The sequence below is a fragment of the Oncorhynchus mykiss genome, chromosome 1, assembly GCF_013265735.2.
Source record: "Oncorhynchus mykiss isolate Arlee chromosome 1, USDA_OmykA_1.1, whole genome shotgun sequence".
Taxonomy (NCBI): domain Eukaryota; kingdom Metazoa; phylum Chordata; class Actinopteri; order Salmoniformes; family Salmonidae; genus Oncorhynchus; species Oncorhynchus mykiss.
Genome location: NC_048565.1, coordinates 60127423 through 60140770, shown reverse-complemented (window position 1 = coordinate 60140770; position 13348 = coordinate 60127423). Strand labels below are relative to the sequence as shown.

The window sequence follows — 13348 nt, the reverse complement described above, 5'->3', positions numbered from 1 at the left end:
CTAATTTATCATAACCATTACAGATATATCTATTCAGTCAATAAAAAAAGCAAGTGCCATTTAAGATTAATTTATTGAAATCGTAATCTCAACTGTCTATATTGTTCAACAAATCTTCAAAAAAGGCAGTAATCTCAGCAGTGGCGTTGGTATGCAATGGCATAGCCTTGTTTTGTTAATTATTTCCTGATCCCTTATCAGTCAAGACACTTTTTTTATTGTTTAAAAAAAACATGATGTAATATAACAGAATAAAATAGAATATTTTTCCAAATGCGTCTCGCATCTGGAACAGTTATTCTCAGTGATAATTTGAAACAGGGCTCAATTTAGGGAGTTGAAAGAAGATTCAGGGTTACAAAACAATCTGTCTTTTCGATATACAGACTCTTATTTATTTTTTCCAGTTTTCCAGTTTTTTTTTTTTCTCAAAATGTATTTAAGAATTTCACAGTAATTACGGCCAATGCATCTGTTCGGTGAGTAGGCCTAGGCTTAATGATTCTGATGAAAATACAATTTTGTGTATTTTCAGTGTGGAACCTGTCTATGTTTAGAGGGTTATAGCATTGGCTAACCAATTTTAAATGGCACTAGCATTTTGCAGAAAACGGACGGGACACAATTATTCCAAAAACTGCAGCTCGTTGTTGGATCACATATCTTCCTACTTCAATCAACCAGTCCATTTAGAATGTCATAACTGTCGCCATTTGGCAATGATTGTTGCTTGTTTATCCTATCAGTTAGATATGTTTTTATAGGCTTTTATTTTTGTAGGCCTAACGGGAGCTTGTGTGCACACTCAGCATGCGTTTGTGTAGGGGGTAATGTTCCCTCTAAACCAGGGGCGGGCAAACTTTTTGGCACGAGGGCCTCATGATTTTGAAATTCAATGGAGGGACCAATTGATTGTTAAAATCAATTTGCGGGGGCCTCCTGACTGGCACACGCGGTCAAAGGCACTGCATCGCTGCTTGAGGTGTCACTACAGAAGCGGGTTCGATCCCAGGCTGTCACAGCTGGCCGTGACTGGGAGACCCATGAGGCGGCACACAATTGGCCCAGGGTTGTCCAGGTTTGGAAAGCTGATATTTCCTTGTCCCATCGTGCTCTAGCGACTTCTGTCGCAGGCCGGGCGCATGCACACTGACACGGTCGCCAGGTGCACAGTGTTTCCTCCGACACATTGGTGCGGCTGGCGGGCATTGTGACAAGAAGCAGTGCGGCTTGGCTGGGTCGTGTTTCAGAGGACGCACGGCTCTCGGCTTTAGCCTCTCCCGAGTCCCATCGCGTCAACTCCCGTATGGACAAGACTGTAACTATGAATTGGATATCACGAAATTGGGGAGGGAAAAAGGGGGCTGGATTGAAGTGCCCATGGGCCCGAATATGTCCCGTGGGCTGTACTTTGCCCCCCTTGCTCTAAGCTGTGCATGGGCGCGCAGCTCCCCGGAACTGCTGTGCAGAAGAAATATCAGCCCGCTTAGAGAAGCACGAAATTGAACTTCACCCAACTTTGTAGTTAACACTATCAACGTTTTCCTCTACTGTGCGAATTGTGGTCGAATCAACGCAATATTAGTCACTTTCAATGCATCATAGCAAAACAAAACTAACTATCCAAGAGATTTTCTTGTAGTCAGAGAGCATTGGAGTTGGATTCTATTGCATTGACGGGCACGACACAGGCCCATACTCTACACAGACTGGTGTGCCATAACCAACCAAATGAACCAATGGATCTGTGGGTAGCATAATTTGTCTGATTCTCTGTAATAATGAATTGTATTTTGCATCAAACAACACATTTCAGTCACCTTGTCTGAAGTAGAAGTGGATAAACAGGTTGTCAATCCCTACATGTTTTTTTTTTCAAAAGTCTCATGGAATGTAGACCTACATTGAGCACAACACATTTGGCTGCTACTGTTGGCTGAATGATAGAACAGTTAAAATGTTATTGGATGCATTTTCCCCATTGTTTTTGATGGTAGGCCTACATTAGGATCAAATAGCCACAGTAGCCTACTTGGCCACTGTTAAAACTAGAGGTCGACCGATTATGATTTTTCAAAGCCGATACCGATTATTGGAGGACCCAAAAAAAAGACGATACCGATTAATCGGCCGATTTTAAATAAAAATAAGAAATAATAATAATTTTTAAAATAATAAATAAATAAATAAAATATTTTGTATTTATTTGTAATAATGACAATTACAAAAATACTGAATGAACACTTATTTTAACTTCATATAATACATCAATAAAAATCTATTTAGCCTCAAATAAATAATGAAACATGTTCAATTTTGGTTTAAATAATGCAAAAACAAAGTGTTGGAGAAGAAAGTAAAAGTGCAATATGTGCCAGGTAAGAAAGCTAACGTTTAAGCTCCTTGCTCAGAACATAAGAACATATGAAAGCTGGTGGTTCCTTTAACCTCTTAGAACCACCATCCCGGATCCGGGAGAATTGTCATCAACAACGCTGAATAGCATAATGGCAAATAATATTACTAGAAAATAGTCATATTCATGAAATCACAAGTGCAATATAGGAAAACACAGCTTAGCCTTTTGTTAATCCACCTGTCGTCTCAGATTTTGAAATTATGCTTGACAGCGAAAGCAATACAAGCGTTTATGTAAGTTTATCGATTGCTCGACAAAACAATAAGTACACCTAGCATCAGGTAACTTGGTCACGAAAATCAGAAAAGCAATCAGACTTCAATATTCCAAGGTAAAGAGGTTTTATGTTGTAGGTATAGTATTTATAGGACTATTTCTCGCTCTACCATTTGTATTTCATATACCTTTGACTATTGGATGTTCTTATAGGCACTTTAGTATTGCCAGTGTAACAGTATAGTTTCCGTTCCTCTCCTCGCCCCTACCTGGGCTCGAACCAGGAACACATCGACAACAGCCACCCTCGAAGCAGCGTTACCCTCGAAGCAGCGTTACCCATGCAGAGCAAGGGGAACAACTACTCCAAGTCTCAGAGCGAGTGACGTTTGAAACGCTATTAGTGCACACCCTACTAAAAATCTAGCCATTTCACATCGGTTACACCAGCCTAATCTCGGGAGTTGATAGGCTAGAAGTCATAAACAGCGCAATGCTTGAAGCACAGGGAAGAGCTGCTGGCAAAACGCACGAAAGTGCTGTATAAATGAATGCTTACGAGCCTGCTGCTGCCTACCATCACTCAGACAGACTGCTCTATCAAATATCAAATCATAGACTTAATTATAACATAACACAGAAATACGAGCCTTTGGTCATTAATATGGTAGAATCCGGAAACTATCATTTAGAAAACAAAACGTTTATTTCAGTGAATTACGGAACTGTTCGGTATTTTATCTAACGGGTGGCATCCCTAAGTCTAAATATTCCTGTTACATTGTACAACCTTCAATGTCATGTCATAATTACGTAAAATTCTGGCAAATTAGTTCGCAATGTGCCAGGCGGCCCAAACTATTGCATATACCCTGACTCTGCGTGCAATGAACGCAAGAGAAGTGACACAATTTCACCTGGTTAATATTGCCTGCTAACCTGGATTTCTTTTAGCTAAATATGCAGGTTTAAAAATATATATGTCTGTGTATTGAAGGCATTGGTGTTTATGGTTAGGTACAGTTGTCCAACGATTGTGCTTTTTTCCGCAAATGCGCTTTTTGTTAAATCATCCCCCTGCGTTGCATCGATTATATGCACGCTAGATAAACTAGTAATATCATCAACCATGTGTAGTTAACTAGTGATTATGATTGATTGTTTTTTATAAGTTTAATGCTAGCTAGCAACTTACCTTGGCTTCTTACTGCATAACAGGCAGGCTAATCGTGAAGTGCAATGACAGGCAGGTGGTTAGAGCGTTGGACAAGTTAACTGTAAGGTTGCACGATTGAATCCCAGAGCTGACAAGGTACAAATCTGTCGTTCTGCCCCTGAACAGGCAGTTAACCTACTATTCCTAGGCCGTCATTGAAAATAAGAATGTGTTCTCAACTGACTTGCCTAGTTAAATAAAGGTGTAAAAAGAATCAGCCAAATCGGTGTCCAAAAATACAGATTTCCGATTGTTATGAACTTGTAATCGGCCCTAATTAATCGGCCATTCCGATTAATCGGTCGACCTCTAGTTAAAACTGTAACTTAAAGCGGGTACAGCTTCAGTGTTCACAGTGAACACGTTCCAATTGCACAGAATTTTGCACTCAGCAGTCTTTAAATTTGCCCAGTGCCCCAAAAAAATACAGGGAACTTTTGCTTTTCACCCAAGGGAGTGGGCTCACTCACAATTTTGCCTAAGACCACAGCCATGAATAAAGAATGGTACCAACGCATCCTCCGAGAGCAACTTCTCCCAACCAACCAGGAACAGTTTGGTGACGAACAATGCCTTTTCCAGCATGATGGAGCACCTTGCCATAAGGCAAAAGTGATAACTAATTGGCTCGGGGAACAAAACATCAATATTTTGGGTCCATGGCCAGGAAACTCCCCCGACCTTAATCCCATTGAGAACTTGTGGTCAGTCCTCAAGAGGTGGGTGGACAAACAAAAACACACATTCTGACAAACTCCAAGAATTGATTATGCAAGAATGGGCTGCCATCAGTCAGGATGTGGCCCAGAAGTTAATTGACAGCATGCAAGGGCGGATTACAGAGGTCTTGAAAAAGAAGGGTCACCACTGCAAATATTGACTCTTTGCATCAACTTCATGTAATTGTCAAAAGCCTTTGACACTTATGAAATGCTTGTAATTATACTTCAGTATTCCATAGTAACATCTGACAAAAATGTCTAAAGACACTGAAGCAGCAAACTTTGTGAAAATTAATATTTGTGTCATTCTCAAAACTTTTGTCCACGACTGTACAAATAGAAAACTAGAGTCAAAGGAAATTAACATTTGTTTTCAAGAGACTATGAAAAAAATGTTTACTTGCCTGTTTGGGCAGCCACAAATGACATTCCACCAAATAGTTTTACAATGTTTTTTTTATTTCTGGTTAAAGATCGAGCTTTGACGACCGTTCGAGTCCTCGATTACTCATGCCCATCCCTAATGTTGGGTAAACCACACAACCTTACTTGAGAATTGAACCCTTTAGCTTGGTGCACAGATGAATTGGATTCTCTCTCACACACACACAGCATATGTTTAACTATCCTTGTGGGGACCTAACATTTATTTCCATTCAATCTTATTTTCCCCCACCCTAATTGTAAGCTAAAAAATAGCCTTGGGGAATGTCCCAATAAGGGCAAATTTTCCTTGTTTTTCTATCCTTGTGGGGACTTTTGGGATTCCGGTACCCACGAAGATAGTAATACAAGCCACACACTCACACGCTGCAGATCTGTTACACTTCTCCTCCTATTTCTTTCCAGCTGAGCCAGCCAGACAAGCGCCCAACAAGCGGAGGAAAAGGAAGATGTCTGGCGGAAGCAACATGAGTGCTGGTGGAGGAAACAACAGCAAGAAGAAGAGTCCTGCAAACAACTTCCCTCTCTCCACACAGGTACCTGTAAGCATCCCATCTTTACATATTGTTTTTGTTTGTTTTTAATTTAACCTTTTATTTAACTAGGCAAGCCAGTTAAGAACAAATTCTTATTTACAATGACGGCCTACACTGGCCAAACCCGGACGACGCTGGGCCAATTGTGCACCGCCTTTATTTGACTCCCAAATAAAGGCGGCGGGGGGTTGGGACAGGTAACATAGGGCTAGACATTTCTGGTCAGATGAGAGTGATAGGACAGGTGAGAAAGGAATAGGGCGGGTGTGGGGGCAGGAAATATGGGGCTGGTATGATAAGGAAATTAGTTTAAGACAGGTTTGTAGTCGATAGGAGAAGGCAGGATATGGGGTTGAGAGGAAGAAGGGTGGAGGTAGGGCCTTTTGGGTTTAGGATCAGATTGGGGAAATAGGCTATGGGGAATGGTGGAAGTGTATTAGGTTTATGATGCCAATGACTCCCTGTCTGACGTGAGCCAGTGCTGGGCAGTCCCTGGTCCTCTGGCCTACGGGTCACACACATACAGGAGGTAGACATTACCACTGGTCCTGAATCAGATACTATATCAACCCTCTAAATGTTAGTTAGGAGTGGAGATGCACCAATCTGATTCTAGATCTGTGGTTAGGGGTAACTTCTACTTGGAGCGGGTGAGGCAATCCGCTCAATCTGCTTTATTGTCCTACAAACTTAGGCACAGCGGTAGTAGCTGGTTTTATCAAAACGTAGAATTCACAGACAGCTTAGTCTTGGTTGGTTAAGTGAGCCAATGAGACCCGAGGTGGAATGAAAAACCCCATGATGCAGCACTCGAGGATCAGGGCTGCCCACCGCTGACCATTGGGGGAAGGGCAATACTACCCAAATCTCTTGAACAGAGGCTGGCATTGGGCCTGCTGTAGATGGTGTTGAATATTTGGGCTGTATGCCTGAAACCCAGAGCTATGTCTGGTTGTGAGTGGGGTGAGCATTGATGGACACACACTGAAACATGAGTTATCCTTATTTTCATAGGTACTGAAAGGCTTCATTTTAAAATGTCCATATCATTTTAGGCCTTCAAGGACCTAAAGTTACGTAAAATATTAATCATAAGTTTCATCTAGCCTAAAATCCACCATTACATGTAACCACGGTAGTCCCAGCCCCATCCATCCCATTTTCGAAGTCCTTTGGGATCGTCCATGCTCGGTTCTCCCCCGTGGTTATGGGGATAATGTTCCGGCCCTTGCTGTCCCTCTCTAGGACGTGATGATGGTGGGCGAGCCCACACTGATGGGAGGGGAGTTCGGAGACGAAGATGAACGTCTGATCACGCGGCTGGAGAACGGCCAGTTCGACACGGCCAACGGAGCGGGGGGCCTGGAGGATGAGGACAGTTTTGGTAGCTCCCCTGCTCTGGGGGGCGCACACTCCCCCTGGAACAACAAGACGCCCAGCAGCCAGGACAGCAAGAATGACGCACAGTAGAGCCACAACCATAAACCCTAACTCACCACCCAGATACGCTACTCATCTACCTGCAAAATGAATCCCACTCACGCTCTCTCTCGCACATGCTCAGTGGTGCTCATCCCCGGCCCTCTTCCCCTTGCTCATCAGTGCTAGGCCTGACTCTGTTCTGTTTGTGTGTGTGAGGGAGGGAGCCTGTGCTTACTGGTCAGAGTGTTTGAGTCAGAGCTGGGTTCGGCCGTCTATGATCAGTGCTAGCCATGTTGGCCATTTTGCTGGCGGACATATTGGCGGGTTCTTGTTCCAACCTCGGGTCTCTGGGTGTGTTGCTTGACAGCGTACCTCTATTTCTGTTGTGCTCACCTCACAGGGAAGGAATACTTAGTTTTATTTATTATCTCTTAGATTTTAGCAGAGTAAAACGTATTGTGTGCACTACAGCATAAATCCAACGTTCAGTTTTTAAAAACTAAATTATTTGTTTTGTAGGACCTGGTTGGAACAAAAACCTGTACACTGCCGGAGCTTGAGGACCGGAGTTGAGAACCGCTACGCTAAACCTAAAACACACAACACAACACGCATGCAACACATACATACACACACACACACACACACACAACTCGCTCGCACGCACACACACGCAGACACTCTGAGGTACTGGAGAGAGGTCCTACTTCCCCACCTGGACCAGAGCACCAGGCCATACAGAAGTGGGTTTTAATTTTCTATGTTTTTAGTTTTGATTTAAATTTTTTATTTTTATATCAATTTCTAAAAATGAAACAGATGAGCAAGCAAATAAATGAAACAAAAATGCACCCCAGAATATTCTTTACTGTTTTCCACTATCGTCAATCTATATTTCTTATGAATTGATGGTGTATTTTGTTCTTTTTATTATGGCTTATATAAAGAAATTGTAAAGCATCAGAAACCTGTGACTGGAGAGGAGAATCTACGGTATGTAACTGTATAAATATTACTGTTAGATCATTTGTATTATTGTCATTAAGATACTACATCTGTAATATTGAATTGTCTATGCCTGATACAGTATGTTGCCTGTCAGTGTCAGACATGGTAATGACATTATAACGAATCCCAGTGATTCGGATCTGAAGGGAAAAGCCACCTCTTTTAATGTCCAAGCCTGCACCTTAAATGGCACCATATTCCCTGTGAACTACTTTTGACAATGACCCATACATAGGGATATGGTCAAAAGTGGTGCACTATATAGAGCAGTGGTTCTCAACTGACTGGTTTGTCCTGGGGACCCAATTTGAACCAGGTCTGTCGCGGTCCAGTATTTGCATTGCGTTGTTTGTTGTTGCCAAAATGTATACTATTTTCAATGCTATATTGATAGTAAATGTATCAATTATATGACAAGGGAATTGCAGTCCCACCTAAATGTTTCAATTTTGCCCCTATTCTTGAAGAATGTTAAACTCACTTGTTTGAGATGACAAAATCATCCCAATCTGCTAAATAGTGCTGCTAATAACTCTATATTGAAAATACTGTGGTTTTAAGACAAATAGTTGAGATTAAATTAAATATAGGTTAATTATAATTGTTTGTCGTTTAACTTCAGACTTATTTTTTAACTCACACTCATTCGACCCATTCAAAACCTCACGAGACCCACCAGTTGAGAATCGCTGATTTAGAGGATAGGGTGCCTGTTGAGATCCATCCTAACTCCCTGTCTACTTATCTGCTCAGTACCTCATGTCCACACCTCAGACAGTACATACACGTATTTTCTCTCTCTGATATGTTACGAAAACTTTTGAAGACAATTTTGGCACGGCATTGTAAGATATAAGAAAACAACACATTTTGTGTTGGCTTGCGTTTCCCAATAATTTGTAATCACTATTTTTGAAAGCTACAAACCAAGAAGCTACTTTGCAAGATCCTTTTTAAATATTGATCCCCGAATATGCTAGTTGTTTGTATTAAGAATAATTTTGTGCGCTTTTTCCTCTTATGTTTTTGTGTCTTTGTGCTTGTATATTTAAGGTAGTTTCTGTATAATTGTTATTCTACGTATCCTTCCTTAGATGAACACCCTATGGCATCTGTCCAATGTAAAGATACATTTTTTTCTCCATTTAAAAAAAAAAAAAAACTGTTTGGAAATTACATTCAAGGGTACAACCACCATTCATGAGAGCTGGCTATGAATTTTTGTTCTACATACAATTTATTTATTTTGATACCGATGCCAATAGCTAGGTTTCCATCCACTTTGCGACAGATTTTCATGCAAATATTCTCAAATCTGCATAAAACAATATGCGCATTTTCCTACCAGAGATGTTTCCATCAAACTGACTTTTTGCTCATAAAAGGCTTTGTGCGATGACGTAGTAGACAAAAACTAACTTTTGCAGTTAATTCCCATGTATTCAAGTTCAATCGGTTTCCATTACATTTTCAACTCTACTAATGGTTTTGTCACAAACATTGTTGTGTTTATATAGCAAATGTGCACGCTCTAGTTTTGACACGTGCACTCTAGCCAACAGCTCACAGATAGTGTGGGTAGGCTACCTACATAAGATGATTATGGATAAGAGCGATTTTTATTATTTTATTGGTTAAACTGCAGCCAAATATCTATCATTTCACCAGAATAAGACTCAATATTTAGTGGAAAGGAGCATCAAGTTCATCACTTTGCACATTCACCACCCTATGAAGTTAATTTATTTAATCTGAAGCCTACTTTAAACTGCATGGTTTCCCGAGTTGTAGTGGGAGAACCATATACCATATCGCGTGACTCCCAAGTTTACTAAAATATTATGGTTATTATATCAATATTTGCGCATTACGGTGTTTCACCCCCATTGCACAATTCATTTTAGAGACACAAAAAGATGCCACCATAAAATTGTACCAGCATTTCCTGTTTCCATCAGCCCTGTCAATTTTATGCGTCAGGTAATTAATCTGCATGAAATGGTTGGATGGAAACCTGGTTAATGAGTTTGCAAGTTCATGTACAATATCTATGCCTTTGCCCCCAATGTCATTTTGTAGGCTTTTCTGGCTATGTCATCTCAACTATACCTCACATTTTCAATAAATGACCCCAATATCACGATCAACAGTCAGATGTCTGAAAAGACTAGAGAATTACATTATTTTCACATGCTTTTCCATACGTTCCTCATAGGTAACTTGACATGATTTCAAGTCAATAGGAAGAAATCACCATAGGGGGAAAAAAGATTATAGAAAAAGGACTACTTAAAAAAATAAAATCTATGTAAAATCCATCAGGACCTAAGTTGAACGAGTAATGCATTTCTCGCTCTCTATATATTAATCTTTAACGCTGCATTGTTGAAAGACCTGTAAGTAAGCATTTCACTGTAAGCCTACACCTGTTGTTTAGGAAGCATGTGACAAATAAAATTTGATTTGACAGTGATGAATGATTCCTCTGATTTCTCTGTACATAACTTGGTGTAGATGCTTAGTTTCACCACCAGGGGTCTCCAGAGCTTTAGCAGCCCACAAGAATGCAAGATCAACCCTCTCTTTCCTAACTCCCAAACTGTCTCTAAATCCATTCAGACATCACCAGGCTTAACTGTATAATGTTTTCAACTTCCCTTCAGCAGGCTGACTGAGTAGAAACTGGCACGTCTCAAATCACACCCAATACAGGGCACTATCACGTTTGGCGCTGGTCAAAAGTAGTAGCGTCTGAGTGGTGTGATGCACCCATACATGTCCCTGTTAGCGCATCATAGGCGTGGTTTGATATACGGTTTCAATGATATTTTGCCGAGTTTCTGCGATTTATTCATGTAACGGTATCAATAAAGACACTTTCAATTGAGCGTAGTTGACTGATCTTCACTTGCTATGTCTGTTCTCAGCACAGAGGCAAATCCGTTTAAGTCAACTTTTTTTGCATTGATGTTCATGGGAGACAGTGAAAATGTGACAAATGGAAGTTAGGTTAGCACGGAAAGCCCAAGACTAGAATGCAATTACCAAGAATGTTATTTCCGTTCTAAAATATCACGTCTGGTTATAAGAAGACCGTTGATACATTTTGGCAGATGTGATGTGGGAGATCATAATGAGTAGAATTGATTATGACTGACATTTCCTCACCGGGGTGCCACTTTGGTTTTTAAGTGTGGGGGGGGGGGGGGGGGTCTTCCCCAAGCATTTAAATGTGTGTGTATATATATATTTATTGCCGTCTAAAGCTCATTTCCTGCATTTTTACACAATCCAATATGCCGTCTCTATTTAGAACAAAAAGTCAGCAAAAATGCCCACAGTCATCAAGCTTGGTAAGAGATGAAATATGTTTAAGTGATTTAATAAGACTGAACTAGATCAAAGGTAATTCAATAATATATATTGTGTTGCACCTTTTTAACCAATAGCCAAACAAATGAACAACTCTTTGATTATTTTTATTAAGACATAATATATCAAATTTCAGCCAGCCCGAACAGACTGCACGCCAGACCTCCACCAGTGTAGTCAATAACTCAAATGATCTAACATATTTAATATACTGCAACATTCACCTGAGCTCTGTAGACTGGTCTTCTCTGGCTGTCTGATCCTGTTAACATGATGAGCATAGTGTTGCGTACTGACTGCACGAGATGGCTGTATTCCCACAGGATGCCAGGTCGTGAAAGATCATTGCGCGCGAATGGCATTTTTCATGCTGCCGGTCAATACAGACGAATTCAGGATGACATATTTTTGTTGTCCCATAGATTATTTGGAAACGGTCCTCTTTCTGCTTTGTATGAGTTAGCCTACCAATTGTATTAGAAGCACACATTTTTCAAATTGTACACACACACAGAATTCGCTGCTTCAACTTCAGTAGCCTACCTCTCCTAGTTGGGCGTGAGAGTCCAAGTGGGCTTAGTATGTGTGGTCTCATTGAAATAGAGTTGGCTGCAAATTCAGAGAAGCACGTCGCAGTTAAATTGAATATGAAATTAATTTAAATATGATTAGACTAGTTTTACTGCAGTGTCTAAATGCGTATTGATAATGGAAAGAAGGAGAGGGCGCTCAACCAACGTCAAAGTACAATAAAAAAATGTAATAATTGAAAAGGAAAAGGCACAACGCGCATGTAGGTGAGGCTACTATGGTGAGTGAGCATTGCGCCTTTTTGATTTTCAAAAAGTATTGATTACCTATTTATTTGTATCTGCCTGCAAATCGTCCTCCTAAAAAGTAGGCTATATCCTATAGGCCTATGCAAAATGTAGCAAGTGTCGTCATCATTCTCGCTGCTTCCAGTTCAGTAACCATACCTGCTAGATCAGGTGCGCGTGTGGTCTCAATTAAAATATGCAGTTGTGGCCAAAAGTTTTGAGAATGACACAAATATTAATTTTCACAGTCTGCTGCCTCAGTTTGTATGATGGCAATTTGCATATACTCCAGAATGTTATGAAGACTGATCAGATTAATTGCAATTAATTGCAAAGTCCCTCTTTGCCATGCAAATGAACTGAATCCCCCCAAAAACATTTCCACTGCATTTCAGCCCTGCCACAAAAGGTTCTTGCTGAGCTATGCTCAACTCTCCCATTCTGGTCTAGCCAGCTTTCCAGAAGCTTTGCCTTCACACAGCCTAAATCCAACCAGCTGAACACTCCAAACAGCCTACCTGACTACTCGAAGTCATCCGCATGGACTTAAAGCACACTGTTGCAATGTGATACAAAAAGTGGCAATTATAAAACTGGAGAGGGGATGCAGTTTCAGAATGTGGGGGGGCATGACCTCCCCCCCGTCCCCCCCTGTCCCCAGTGAAAGTTACGTCCCTGTGTTCTCATTCCCACGAATGAGTGATGAGTCTGGGGGTGTGAGTTTTGGCAGACGCTCTCCTGTGCCAAGTGTATGCTTTAGATTATGGTGAAATTGACTGCATAGCATAAATGTGCTATGGGTATATAAATGTGTAAAGTGATCAAATTAAGTTAGTTGTGAAAGACATTTTCTAGAGAACGTTTGCATGTTTTTCTTCTCTGACAAAAACAAAAGCTGATTCAAAGGTGTGGCAGATATAAAAACTATACTCTGTGAAAGGTGGCGAGCGAGGAGGGAAGGACTCTTCTGTTCTCCTACTAAGAAATTGACACTCTCCTTGACCACTTATCGGTTTCCGGGTCTCGAGGAGAGAGGACAGAGGACGGTCTTTTGGCCCAAACTAGAGAACCCCAGGGCCTGTGTGTTTTGAGGCTGAAGGGTCATCGGTCACAGTCAGCAGTGGCTGGTGGGAGATGGTGGCAAGTTTGGTTAAGGGATCAGTGTATCAGCGTGT

At 41.0% G+C, this 13348-nt stretch overlaps 1 protein-coding gene across 12 annotated transcripts in view; it reads left to right on the top strand.

Annotated features, from left to right (window-relative positions):
- The window catches only part of LOC110525977 (LIM domain-binding protein 1), a 42228-nt gene extending 31772 nt beyond the window's left edge, over positions 1 to 10456 (top strand). For 9 of the 12 annotated variants that reach the window (XM_036981324.1, XM_036981332.1, XM_036981355.1 and 6 more), the window contains 2 exons: positions 5423 to 5559; positions 6799 to 10456. In XM_036981324.1, coding sequence (XP_036837219.1) covers positions 5423 to 5559; positions 6799 to 7023 — 362 coding nt within the window. In that variant the 3' untranslated portion in view covers positions 7024 to 10456. The remainder of the gene's footprint in view (positions 1 to 5422; positions 5560 to 6798) is intronic. The other 3 variants (XM_036981415.1, XM_036981389.1, XM_036981403.1) reach the window with 3 other exon arrangements.
- Positions 10457 to 13348: the final 2892 nt, after the last annotated feature.